Below are 13,869 nucleotides of genomic sequence, written 5' to 3'. Positions count from 1 at the left end.
AAACTCCCTGAGCTGTGTGTTAAGGACATTTGAGCGGTACAGGGTTTATTACCAGTCCATGCTGGGGGACATTTGCAATCATAAGTACTGACACGATCCACACAGGTCCCTCCGTTCCGACAGCGGTGACCCTTACAGTCATCGATATTCACTTCGCAAAACCGACCGGTAAAAGCTGCAAGGAAACAGACACCAAAAGCATGAGAGAAAGACAATGGTGTGACATTGTTCCCTCAACTGCCCATTTTCCCTCCATTTGATTCTCTTGCCCCAATATGAGCGGGGGAGGAGGGGAGCTGGGGGCGGTGCGGTGTGCAGCAGTCCCATCCCAGAGTCGGACGCTCTTGGGCTTAGTTCCAATCCAGACCTTGACTGCATGATGCAGACTGACTGATACAGGGGAGGAATGTTGCATAATCAGGTGGCACAGTGGTTAGCACTGCTGCCTCTCAGCGCCAGGGACCTGAGTTTGATTCCCGGCTCGAGTCACTGTCTGTGTGGAGTCTGCACGTTCTCCCTGTGTCTGACTTTGATTTGTTTATTATTGTCACATGGTATACAGTGAAATGTACTGTTTTTTGCACACTTTTCACTGTATCCCAATACCTATACTGCGTGGGTTTCCTCCAATTTCCTCCCACGAGTCCATAAGACGCGCTGCTTAGGGTGCATTGGCCGCGCTAAATTCTCCCTCAGTGTACCCGAACAGGTGCCAGAGTGTGGGATTCTCACAGTAACTTCATTGCAGTGTTAATGTAAGCCTACTTGTGACATTAATAACTAAACTTTAAACAAAATGTGCCAGTATAGCCCCAACAATGTACAGGGCGGCATTACATGTCAAGTTAAGATTCTTCTGCGGCCAAAATGAGGTCAGCACAGTCGCACAGTGGTTAGCACTGCTATCTCACAGCGCCAGGGACCAGGTTCGATTCCCGGGTTGGGTCACTGTCTGTGTGGAGTCTGCACATTCTCCCCGTGTCTGCATGGTTTTTCTCCAGTTTCCTCGAACAGTCTGAAAGACATGCTGGTTAGGTGCATTGGCCATGCTAAATTCTCCCTTAGTGTACCTGAATAGGCACCAGATTGTGGTGACGAGGGAATTTCACAGTAACTTCATTGCAGTGTTAATGTAAGCCTACTTGTGACACTAACAAATAAACTTATTGACAGCGGACAGGGCCTTACCCGGGAGGCAGTCACACTGATACATCACACCATCTCTCGGAACGCACGTGCCTCCGTTCTGGCAGGATGACAGGAAGCAGGAGGTGGAGGGGATCTCGCAGTTGGTGCCAGTGTAGGCCGGTGGGCAGGAGCAGATGTAGGAGCCAGGCACATTGATACAGGTGGCTCGGTTTCGACAGGGCGTTCCCAAGCTCGAGCTGCACTCGTCCACGTCGTTCTCGCACACCTGGCCCTCGAAACCCGGGTCGCACTGGCAGGTGAAGTGCCCCTTGGTGCTGGTGCACCTCCCGCCATTGGTACAGGGGTTGGCAGTGCACAGGTCTGGCAGCTGGCACTGAGGGCCTGCAGGGCAAAATAACAAAACGTCAGTGAGCTTGGTCTTAGAAACCATAGAATCCTACACTACAGGAGAAGGCCATTCAGCCTATCAAGCCTGCACTGACCACAATCCCACCCAGGCCCTATCCCCACAACCCCACATTTACCCCACTAATCCCTCTAACCTGCCAACCCGGGACAATTTAGCATGGCCAATCAACCTAACCTGCACATCTTTGGACTGTGGGAGGAAACCCGCACAGACACGGGGAGAATGTGCATACTCCACACAGACAATGACCCGAACAGGGAATCGAACCCGGGTCCCTGGCACTGGGAGGCAGCAGTGCTAACCACTGTGCTACCATGCCACCCTTATTTGAAACATCCACCAACAGCAAGAAAGAGAATCTAACTGCCTCCCTTTGAGGTTTAATGTCAATTACCATTGCTGAATACCCCCCACCCACTAACATCCTGGAGGTTACCACTGACCAGGAACTGAACTGGATCAGATGCATAGATACTGTGGCTACAAGGGCGGGTATGAGGCTGGGTAGCACAGTGGCACAGTGGTTAGCACTGCTGCCTCACAGCTCCAGGAATCCGGGTTTGATTCCCGGTTTGGGTCACTGTCCTTGTGGAGTCTGCATATTCTCCCTGTGTCTGTGCAGGTCTCCTCTGGGTGCTCCAGTTTTCTCCCACAGTCCAAAGATGTGTGAGTTAGGTGGGTGAGCCTTTCTAAATTGCCCCTTAGTGTCCAACGATGTGTAGGTTAGGTGGATTGGCCATGCTAAATTGCCCCACAGTGACCTGGGATGTGCTGGTTAGAGGGATTAGTCGGGTAAATATGTGGGATTACAGGGTTAGGGTCTGGGTGGGATTGTTGTTGGTGCAGACTAGATGGGTCGAATGGCCTTCTTCTGCACTGTAGGGATCCTATGAAGGTCTACAGCGAGAGACTCACCTCCCGATTCCTCAACACTGGTCCACCATCTACAAGTCAGGAGTGTGATGGAATGCTCTCCCCTTGTCTGGCTGAGTGCAGCTCCAACAACACTCAAAGTGTTCAACACCATCCAGAACTGTGTGATTTGGCATTATCCACAAACCTTCACCCCGTCCATCACCGAAGCACAGTGGTAGCAGTGCGTACCATCTACACGATGCACTGCAGCAACTCACCAAGCCTCCTTAGACAGCACCTCCCAAATCTGTGCTGAGTTTGCACACTCTCTCCATATCTGCGTGCGTTTCCTCCAGTTTCCTCACACACTCAAAACATGTATGGCTTAGGTGAATTGGCCACGTTAAATTAATCATTCAGTCCTTACAGTGCAGAAGTAAGCAATTCGGCCCATCATGCTAACACCACCTCGCTAACAGGGCATCTCACCCAGGCCCTCTCCGGCCGCCTTATCCCCTTAACACCATACATTTACCCCACTAATCTACATATCTAAGGTTACAAAGGCCAGAATCTTATCCCATCCTGACGCAGCAAACGGAAATTTGGTTGTATGGCAAATTGTCTGACTTTGCTGCAGTGGGAGCGCGACATGAATAACCAGTAAGATCGCGCTGTAAGGGATAAGTTGCCATGACCAATCCACCTAACCTGCACATCAGTGGACACTAAGGGGCAATTTAGCATGGCCAATCCATCTAACCTGCACATCTGTGGACACTAAGGGGCAATTTAGCATGGCCAATCCATCTAACCTGCACATCTGTGGACATTAAGAGGCAATTTAGCATGGCCAATCCAACTAACCTGCACATCCGTGGACACTAAGGGGCAATCTAGCATGGCCAATCCACCCGAACCTCCACATCATTGGACACTAAGGGGCAATTTAGCATGGCCAATCTACCTAAGCTGCACATCTTTGGATACTAGGGGGCAATTTAGCATGGTCAATCTACCTAACCTGCACATCTTTGGATACTAAGGAGCAACTTAGCACAGCCAATCCATCTAACCTGCACATCTTTGGACACTAAGGGGCAATTTAGCATTGCTAACCTGCACATTCATGGATACAGCGCAGATCCAAATGGGCCGAATGTCCTCCTTCTGTGCTGTTGGGATTCGGTCATCAACTCCTCTTTGCAAGATGCCGCTTCAGAGTTGTGGGTTCCCTTCCCCGTCCATTATCTTGGTCAAGTGGCCAACATTTATTACACCAGGCTGATCGCCCTTCGCGCAATCTGACCCCCTACCCCCAGTCGGATGGTCATTGGATGGTAATTGGGAACAGCCTTACCTGTCCAGCCATGCACACACTTGCATCTGTAGCCATGGCCGGGGAGCACCTCGCACTTCCCTCCGTTCAGACAGGCCTTCATTGGACAGCCGCCGCGGAGAGACGTCTCGCACCATCTGCCCGTCTGGCCAGGCGGACAGGAGCAGGAGGCGACGAGGGAGCCATTTCGGGGGAGGGTCTCGCATGTGGCGCCGTGCAGGCAGGGCGCGCTGGAGCAGGGGTTCAGGTGCTGGCAGCGGTCTCCGGCGTAGTGCGGCGCACAGCTGGGGAGGAAGCAAGGTTGCTGTCAAAACAGAAAGGTATCAAGCTAACATCGCCGCGGCCCAGTATGGATATCACGGGAGACAAAGCACTGGGAATAGCAGAGGGCATCAGCCATGGTTTGGGGAAAGGACAGCATTATCATCACTTCCATGTCTAAAGTAGATAGATTGGAGAAACTGGGGCTGTTTATCTTGGGGAAAAGAAAGTCTAGAGGAGATTTGGGGAAGCTATTTGAAAATCAAGGGGAAGCAGATAGAGAAAGGATTTTTTTATTAGTGCCACAAGTAGGCTTGCACTAACTCAGCAATGAAGTTACTGTGAAAATCCCGTAGTTGCCACACTTCTGTGTTAAGTTCGTTTCTCGCGAGACTCTTTCGTCCTTGATACAAAGGCAAACACAAACCACCGTCCACTTCAAAAGTTCTTTGTTCCTCTTACATATGCAAGCTGGCAAAACTTTTCTATGTAACTTTCACCCAGTGCTGGGAATCAGATAGCAAAGGTGCACTGAATAATGGACAGTCCCACCGTTATGTAGCTTTTACAATCCTTATGATCACATGCAATCTGATACAATATAGCTAATTTCAAGACCCCCTTTGTTCTAGCTAGGTTAACCATATTTAAGGTCATAATATAGTCATATTGAAAGAAAGAGAACTGTTAAAGGATAAATTCATTAACCACAGATGTCTTAAGCTTGTCATTTTGAAATCAAGTCAAAAGTCCTTAGCTGCATGTGATGTTAACCCCTTAATATCTCACCTGGGGTACACTGAGGGAGAATTTAACATTGTCAATGCACCTCACTGGCACATCTTTCAGACTGTGGGAGGAAACCGGGGCAGCTGGAGAAAACCCACACAGACATGGGGGAGAACTTGCAGACTCGGCATAGAGAGTGCCCCAAGCCAGGAATCGAACCCAGATCCCTGGCTCAGTGAGGCAGCAGTGCCAACCACTGTGCCACTGTGCCACCCCTAAGTGTTCCCAACACTGGAAGGGTGGAGGATTAGGGGCAAAGGAAGCAATGCAGACATAAGGAAAGCTCTTTTCATGCAGTGTGTGGCTAGGATCTGGAAGTAGGCAGATAGATAGAATCCCTACAGTATAGAATAAGGCCATTCGACCCAGTGAATCGACAACAATCTCACTCTATCTCCATAGAACCGCATGTTTTCCATGCTATGCCTGAGTGCTTGGAGGAGGTAGGTTCACTCCTGACGTTCAAAAGAAAATTGGATTGTTATCTAAGTTTTTTAAGTGTGCAGAATAAAGGCAGGGTGTGGCACGAGGGCGATTGCTGCTCCAGTTCCGATTTGGCTGGCTGTAAGCAATCCACCAGTCAATGAAACGTTCTGGAGCTTGAATACAAAACAAGGCTGACTCTTCAGTGCTGAGGGAGTGTTGCTCTCTCATGCCACACATTACATTTCTTTTTAATTGGGCAGCACAGTGGCGCAGTGGTTAGTACTACTGCCTCACAGCCGAGAGGAACCCAGGTTCGACTCCCGGCTCGGGTCACTGTCTCTGTGGAGTTTGCACGTTCTCCCCGTGTCTGCATGGGTTTCCTCCGGGCGCTCCGGTTTCCTCCCACAGTCCAAAAGACATACTGGTTAGGTGGATTGGCCATGCTAACTTGCCTCTTAGTGTCCCAAAATGCGCAGACTAGGGGGATTAGCCATGGTGAATATGTGGGGTCATGGAGATAGGGTGGATGTGAGGGCCTGCTCTTTTAGAGACTCAGTGGAGATGGGCCAAATGGCCACTTTCTGGATTCTACTTTTCCAGGAAATATGAATGGCACTGACTGGGTGACCAGTCTAAAAGTCTGAAGTTTATTTATTCGTGACAAGTAGGTTGACATTAACACTGCAATGAGGTTACTGTGAAAATCCCCTAGTCGCTACACTCCAGTGCCTGTTCGGGTACATTGAGGGAGAATTTGGCATGGCCAATGAGCCTAACCAGCACATCATTCAGACTGTGGGAAGAAACCAGAGGAAACCCACATAGAGACAGGGAGAACGTGTACACTCCGCAGAGACAGTGGCCCGAGCCAGGAAGCGAACCCAGGTCCCTGGCACTGCTAACCACTGTGCCATCGAGCAGAGAGAGTTCCAGGACACAGGGAAACGTGTTTGGAAGAGGTTATCAAAGGACATTTCGATCAACGCACTGGGCTGTCCTGACCTCTCAGATGTTTCGTATTTACCAGTTCCCCACAAACACTGGAGCCAGTTTCAAAGGAATTGTTGGACGTAATGATTTATGTCACACTGCCAGAGGCACCGATCGACAATCCAGATAAGGAGCTGTTGGAAACGATCGCTGGAACAGAGCCACTGCACATTCCTCTTTACGCCACAGTGCTGGACACAAACACTCAAAGGTACGGAGCAGAAACCAATCCTGTCTCTGCCCTCCCTATCCCTATCCTAACAGTGCCAACCCATCACTGTAGCCCTCCCTCCCTATCCCTCACCCATTTCCCTATTTATCCACCGGGACAATTCTGCTATCAGCCTGGTGAAGCTGTTCAAGAGCAGAAGGCATCACATGCCACCCAAATCACTCCCTTCCCCATACTGTCAAAGGGTCAGTGCTGAGGGATCGCCGCACTGTCAGAGGGTCAGTGCTGAGGGATCGCCGCACTGTCAGAGGGTCAGTGCTGAGGGATCGCCGCACTGTCAGAGGGTCAGTGCTGAGGGATCGCCGCACTGTCAGAGGGTCAGTGCTGAGGGAGTGCCGCACTGTCAGAGGGTCAGTACTGAGGGAGTGCCACACTGTCAGAGGGTCAGTACTGAGGGAGTGCTGCACTGTTAGAGGGTCAGTACTGAGGGAGTGCTGCACTGTCAAAGGGTCAGTGCTGAGGGATCGCCGCACTGTCAGAGGGTCAGTGCTGAGGGAGTGCCGCACTGTCAGAGGGGCAGTGCTGAGGGAGTGCTGCACTGTCAGAGGGTCAGTGCTGAGGGAGTGCCGCACTGTCAGAGGGTCAGTACTGAGGGAGTGCCACACTGTCAGAGGGTCAGTACTGAGGGAGTGCTGCACTGTCAGAGGGTCAGTGCTGAGGGAGTGCCGCACTTTCAGAGGGTCAGTACTGAGGGAGTGCCACACTGTCAGAGGGTCAGTACTGAGGGAGTGCTGCACTGTCAGAGGGACAGTACTGAGGGAGTGCTGCACTGTCAGAGGGACAGTACTGAGGGAGTGCTGAACTGTCAGGGGTCAGTGCTGAAGGAGTGCTGCACAGTCAGAGGGTCAGAACTGAGGGTGTGCTGCACTGTCAGAGGGTCAGTACTGAGGGAGTGCCGCACTGTCAGAGGGTCAGTACTGAGGGAGTGCTGCACTGTCAGAGGGTCAGTACTGAGGGAGTGCTGCACTGTCAGAGGGTCAGTACTGAGGGAGTGCTGCACTGTCAGAGGGTCAGTACTGAGGGAGTGCCGCACTGTCAGAGAGTCAGTACTGAGGGAGTGCTGCACTGTCAGAGGGTCAGTACTGAGGGAGTGCTGCACTGTCAGAGGGTCAGTACTGAGGGAGTGCTGCACTGTCAGAGGGTCAATACTGAGGGAGTGCCGCACTGTCAGAGAGTCAGTAGTGAGGGAGTGCTGCACTGTCAGAGGGTCAGTACTGAGGGAGTGCTGCACTGTCAGAGGGTCAGTACTGAGGGAGTGCTGCACTGCCAGGGAATGGCTTCCTCCTCTTTCTACCGTCTATGTTTCTTCGTTTTTATATCACTCAAGCTCATTGATAATTCAGCTCACCAGAATGAAGTTCCCCTTCTCAGTTACATTGTCAATCAGTCAGCTCCCAGATTTATAGCTCCGTGTTAAGTGGCGTGCAGCCAGCGAGCCAGAAGCTTGAGGATTTGGAGTGTGTAGGCAGTGAGTTTCTCCTCCTCGATCATATGTGGAATGGTTGAGGACTCTGGGTCCGTACTCATTGGAATTTAGAAGGATGAGGGGGTTCTTATTGAAACTTACAGGATACTGTGAGGCCTGGATAGAGTGGACGTGGAGAGGATGTTTCCACTGGTAGGAAAAACTAGAACCAGAGGGCACAACCTCAGACTAAAGGGACGATCCTTTAAAACAGAGATGAGGAGGAATTTCTTCAGCCAGAGAGTGGTGAATGTGTGGAACTCTTTGCCGCAGAAGACTTTGGAGGTCAGGTCATTGGGTGCCTTTAAGACAGAGATAGGTAGTTTCTTGACTAATAAGGCGATTAGGGGTTTTGGGGAAAAGGCAGGAGATTGAAGACGAGCCGTGATTGAATGGAGGAGCAGACTCGATGGGCCGAGTGGCCCAATCCTTCTCCTTCGTCTTATGGACTTATGAATGACCGATATTCAGTGGTTGGCTGGTGGGGTGTAGACGAAGGCGAAGTGGGGTCGGCAGTGAGAGGGAGGCAGTCCGCCATAGGGGCAGAGCCAGGAGGGGAGGTGGAGGCTGAGGGATGTGGGAGGAGGGGAAAGGTTTTGCAGGTTGGGGGTCGGGGCCCTGTATGGGATGAGGGACGGAGTGGCGGGGTTGGGAGTTGGACGGAGGGGAGTGTGGGGATTGTAGTCAGGTGGGAGTGGTTGGGGTGGAGAGATGGGTGGGGGCATGTGGTGGCATGTTTCAAGGCACAGATGGTGGGGGAGGGATGGTCCAAAAGGGCAGGGTTGGCATTGATCAATGGTGGAGCGCTGGGGGTGTAACTGAGGGCACTGGGCAGCAGGCAGAACAGCCACAGTGCTAGGGAGGAAGCGGGGTGCATTCGGGTAACAGGTTCAGACTCATGTCCTGGTAGTAGGCAGTCTCATGGGGGAGATAATGGTTGGGGGTGCAGCGGGGGAATCATGGACAGTGCTGGGCATGGGGACAGTAGCAGGCATCGGCTGAGAGGGGATAATAGGCAATTGGAGGGTGAGAGTTACAGGCTCGAGGGTAACGAGGCAGGTTTGAGGTAACAGAGGAGAAGAGGAATGGTTATATTGGGTGGGTCCAAGGTGATGGCTGCGGGGAGCTTGGTGGATAACAGGGGGAAGAGTACAGAGCGGCAAAGCCTGTCTGAAAATTTACACACAACATTTTCTCAATGCTTTTCCAGGCAGTACGGTAGCAAAGTGGTTAGCACTGCCGACTCACAGCGCCAGGGACCCGGGTTCGATTCCCGGCTTGGGTGATTGTGCAGAGTCTGCACGTTCTCCCCCTGTCTGGGTGGGTTTCCTTCGAGTGCTCTGGTTTCCTCCCACAGTCTGAGAGATGTGCTGGTTAGGTGCATTGGCCGTGCTAAATTCTCCCTCAGTGTATCTGAACAGGCGCTGGAGTGTGGCAACTAGGGGATTTTCACAGTAATTTCACTGCAGTGTTAATGTAAGCCGATTTGTGACTAATAAATAAATAAACTTTACAGTTGCTCTTTATGTATGAGTTCTCGCAGCGGGAGTGGGGTGCTTTCGGCCGGATGGACACCCTAATAACATACGCATGTAAATCTTTCTCAAGTGTGTTCTTCTCTCTATAGTGACAAACTCACACCCCCACAGATACTGGAGAACCCGCACCGATACAAGAAACCCAGGCAGACTGTGCCGACTCCCTCTGTGACACCCTTTCAATTCAACCACTTTTCCCATGACTGTGACACTGTTTTACTTACAGACAAGTTGCGGTCCCGTTACTGAGCGACTGGCAGCTCCCACCATTAAGACAAGGAGCCACGGCATCTAAACATTTCAAACCTGGAGATGGAGAGAAAGGAAGTGAGTCAGGGAATGAGATTAACCAACTACATCAACTGAACCAGCCCCCAAACAGTTAAACTGTGTGAAACAACCTCCCCAATATTCAACACCCACTGAAACTCTCCTCCCTCTCTCAGTATTCAACACCCACTGAAACCACCCCCCCTCACCGTGTTAGCACTGCTGCCTTACAGCACCAGAGATCCAGGTTCAATTCCTGGCCTGGGGGTCACTGTCTGCGCTGCACGCTCTCCCCGTGTCTGCATAGGTTTCCTCCAGATGCTCTGGTTTCCTCCCAAAGTACGAAAGACATGCTGGTTAGGTGCATTGGCCGTGCTAAATTCTCCCTCAGTGTACCCAAGTTTTTTGATTTGATTTATTAGCCTACCAACACCTCTACTTCCTCAGAAGACTAAGCTAACTTGTCATGTCAGCTACAACTCTCACCAACTTTTACAAAGGCACCATAGGAAGCATTCTTTCTGGTTGTATCACTGCTTGGGATGGCTCCAGCTCTGCCCAAGGCCGCAAGGAATTACAAAAGGTTGTGAATGCAGCCCAATCCATCATGCGAACCAGCCTTCCATCCATTGACTCTGTCTACACTTCCCACTGCCTCGGCAAAGCAGCCAGCATAATTAAGGAGCCGGATATTCTCTCTTCCACCTTCTTCCGTTGGGAAGAAAGATGCAAAAGCCCCAACCGACTCAAGGACAGTTTCCTCCTTGCTGTTGTCAGACTTTTGAACGGACCTACCTCACGTTAAGTTGATCTTTCTCTACACCCTAGCTATGACTGAAACACTACATTCTGCACTCTCTTGTTTTTTTCTCTATGAATGGTATGCTTTGCCTGTATAGCGTGCAAGAAACAATACTTTTCACTGTATGCTAATACGTGACAATAACAAATCAAATCAAATCAAAATCAAATTATTTTCACATATATTAGTATTCAGTGAAAAGTATTGTTCCTTGTATGCTATACAGACAAATTGATGATACATATTTGTCACAAATGGCCTCCTTATATTTCAAAGATATACTAGTATCAGAGTCAGTATTGTGAAGGGGGTTCACTGGGGAAGGTGGTGGAGTAATAGGATTGCTGCTGGGCTAATAATCCAGAGAAGCAGGTTAATATAATGAGGCAATGGTCTAGTGGTATTATCACTGAACAATTAATCCAGAAGCTCAGCTAAATTTCTGGGGGCCTGGGTTTGAATTCCACCACAGTAGATGGTATTTAAAAAAATCTATTATAAATTATGAATAAAATCTATTATTAATCTATTATTAAAAATCTACTGATGGCCATGAAACCATTGTCGGAAAAGTCTATCTGCTCCACTAATGTTCTTTAGGGAAGGAAATCTGCCATCCTTAACCAGTCTGGCCTACTTGTAACCACAGCAATGTGGTTAACTTTCAACTACCCTCAGGCAACTAGGAATGGGCAATAAATGCTGGCCAGCCTGTGACACCCATGTCCCACAAATAATTTTTAAAAAATGAATTAAAGAAGTCACGACCATCCTTCCCTAACATCCTTGCTTGCATTAGGTTAGAACTGCGGTTCCAGAGACCGTGCTCTGAAACTTAGCTAATGTTCTGGTAACCCGAGTTTGAATCCCACCATGGCGATTCCTGACTTGGGTCACTGCATGTTCTCCCTGTATCTGCGTGGTGCTCCGGTCTCCTCCCACAGTCCGAAAGACGTGCTGGTTAGGTGTATTGACGTACTAAATTCTCCCTCAGTACAACCGAACAGGTGCTGGAGTGTAACGACTCAGGGATTTTCACAGTAACTTCATTGCAGTGTTAGTGTCAGCCTACTTATGATGTTAATAAGCAAACTTAAAAAAAAACTTGAGAGTTAAAACCTTAGCACTGTTGTGATGGCCACAAAAGGCCATTGGGGGGATTGACAATTGATTTTGTGGAGTACCCTTACTGTAAAGATAGTGGTTCGCTCAATAGCAAGCATTTAGGGAAGACTTTTAAATGTGTGCTGTCGGTGCTGTCAGTCCCGAGGTGTTGCTCTGCCTAGCTGTGAATCATGGGAGCACTCTCGTTCTTGGTACACAATAAAGGGTGCTTGGTAACGGGGAACTAGTGTTCACCTGCATTACAAGCAACCGTAAGTCAATGAACTTGCGAGATCAAATTCTCTCAAAACAATATACTCTCAGCTATATCAAAGCCCCAGCCCCAGCACTAAATATAACTAGAAGCTTTAATGTTTGTACCATCTGGTGGTAATCCCAATCAGCAAGCCTTCAAAAGAAGATCTTTGTGATATTGGCCTCTTTAAAGGAGACTTCAATCAGGATCCCCATTGAAGAGGGATTTGCTTGATAAAGATGACTATTGCAGAGGGAGTTCCACCAACAGTTTCATCGCGATTGCCTCTCGTTCTGCTGAATGTCAGAGGGCATAGACCCAATAGCCTTGGCCTCTCACCAAAAGGCAACTCAGTCAGTAACCACTCCAGTGAAACACTTATGTTCGGCCCCCAAGGTTAGTAAACCCTTCCTTAAATATGGAGATCAAAACTGTACACCATACTCCAGGTATGCTCTCACCAGAACACTATATAATTGTAGCAAGGGTGGCATTGGGCAGCACAGTGGCATGGTTAGCACTGCTGTCTCACAACAGCAGGGACCCAGGTTCAATTCTGGCCTTGGATGACTGCGTGGAATTTGCACGTTCTCCCCTATGCCTGCATGGATTTCTTCTGGGTTCCCTTCCACATCCAAAAATGTGCAGATTCGGTGGATTGGCCATGCTAAACTGTCCCTTAACATCCCGGGATATGTATGTAAGAGGGATTAGCAGGGTAAATTTTTGAGGATAGGGTCTGGGGTGGGATTGTGATTGGTACAGACCCGATAAGCCGAATGGCTTCCTTCTGCACTGTAGGGATTCTATGAATTACCCACAAGTTCCTCTGACCATCACCCTTTCGTTTTAAGCCTTTTGGAAAAAATAAGTCACTTTTCTTATGTCAAAAGGAAGTATCCTGACACTATCCCTCCTCATACTCCATCCGGCACCTTGTTGCTCACTCACTTATCCTGACAATATCTCTTTGCAGTCTCCTTGTGTCATCCCCACAGCCCACATTCCCACCTAGCTTTGTTTCACTAATTAGCTTAGACGCATTACTCTTCTATGAGCAGGATTTTCCTGTCCCGCCTACAACTGAATCGTTGCGGGTGGAATGGAAAATTCCGTTGACTTTGGGCTGGACAATCTTGGCTAAATTGTCAAAGTCATTAATATGGATTGTAAGGCCCCAGCGCTGGTCCCGTTTGTGCACCAATTTCAGATTCCCTCTCATTCTTCTAAACTCTGTCAAGGAGTTTACTCCTGCAAACCTTCTTCTTTTAATCTAATACTATCTTCCACTTCTTGAGTAAACCATGGGTTAATCTTGTCCAGTTTTTGTTCTTTAATGAAATGGATTTGTCATAGGGGTTTATAGTTTTACAGAAAGGAGCCCTCCGGCCCACCACGTCTGTGCTGGCCATTAAACACTATTTTAATCCCATTTTCCAGCACTTGCTCAGAAGCTTTGGCATTTCAAGTGCTCATTTAAATGCTTCTTAAATGTTGTGAGGCTTTCTAATTCTATCACCCTTTCAGGCAACGAGTCTCTAATTTCTACCACCGTCTGGGTGAAAAGGTTTTTGCTCAATTTCCCTCTCAATCTTCTGCCCCTTACCTTAAATCAATGCCCCCTGGTTATTAATCTTTCTGCTAAGAGGAAAAGTTCCTTCTTATCCACCCTTTCTATATCCCTCAGAATTGTGTTCACCTCAATCAGGTCCCCCCTCAGCCTTCTCCACTCCAAGGAAAACAACCCCATCCTAACTATCCTCTCTTCATAGCTGAAATTCTCCAGCCCAGGCAACATCCTGGTGAATCTCCCCTGCACCCCCTCCAGTGCAATCACATCTTCCAATAGTATGGTGACCAGAACTGCACACAGGACTCCAGCTGTGGCCTAATGGGCATTTTGTACAACTCATCGCAGCCACTCTTGCTCTTTTGTTTTAGTTTTTATTTACTAGTCACAAGTAGGCTTACTTTAACACTGCAA

The 13,869-nt window shown here is 49.2% G+C and overlaps 1 protein-coding gene across 1 annotated transcript in view; it reads right to left on the bottom strand.

The window, feature by feature from the left end:
• Positions 1-13,869, bottom strand: part of LOC145348686 (uncharacterized) — a 119,989-nt gene that overhangs the window by 91,993 nt on the left and 14,127 nt on the right. The window contains exons 2-5 of the mRNA XM_080196844.1: positions 9,678-9,759; positions 3,774-4,036; positions 1,189-1,530; positions 53-175 (exon numbers count right to left, since the gene is read on the bottom strand). Of these exons, the coding sequence (XP_080052970.1) occupies positions 53-175; positions 1,189-1,530; positions 3,774-4,036; positions 9,678-9,759 (810 nt within the window). The remainder of the gene's footprint in view (positions 1-52; positions 176-1,188; positions 1,531-3,773; positions 4,037-9,677; positions 9,760-13,869) is intronic.

The sequence above is a fragment of the Carcharhinus amblyrhynchos genome, chromosome 9, assembly GCF_965287045.1.
Source record: "Carcharhinus amblyrhynchos chromosome 9, sCarAmb.v2.hapA, whole genome shotgun sequence".
NCBI lineage: Eukaryota > Metazoa > Chordata > Chondrichthyes > Carcharhiniformes > Carcharhinidae > Carcharhinus > Carcharhinus amblyrhynchos.
The sequence above is the reverse complement of the archived record's forward strand: the minus strand, read 5'-3'. Positions and strand labels throughout refer to the sequence as shown.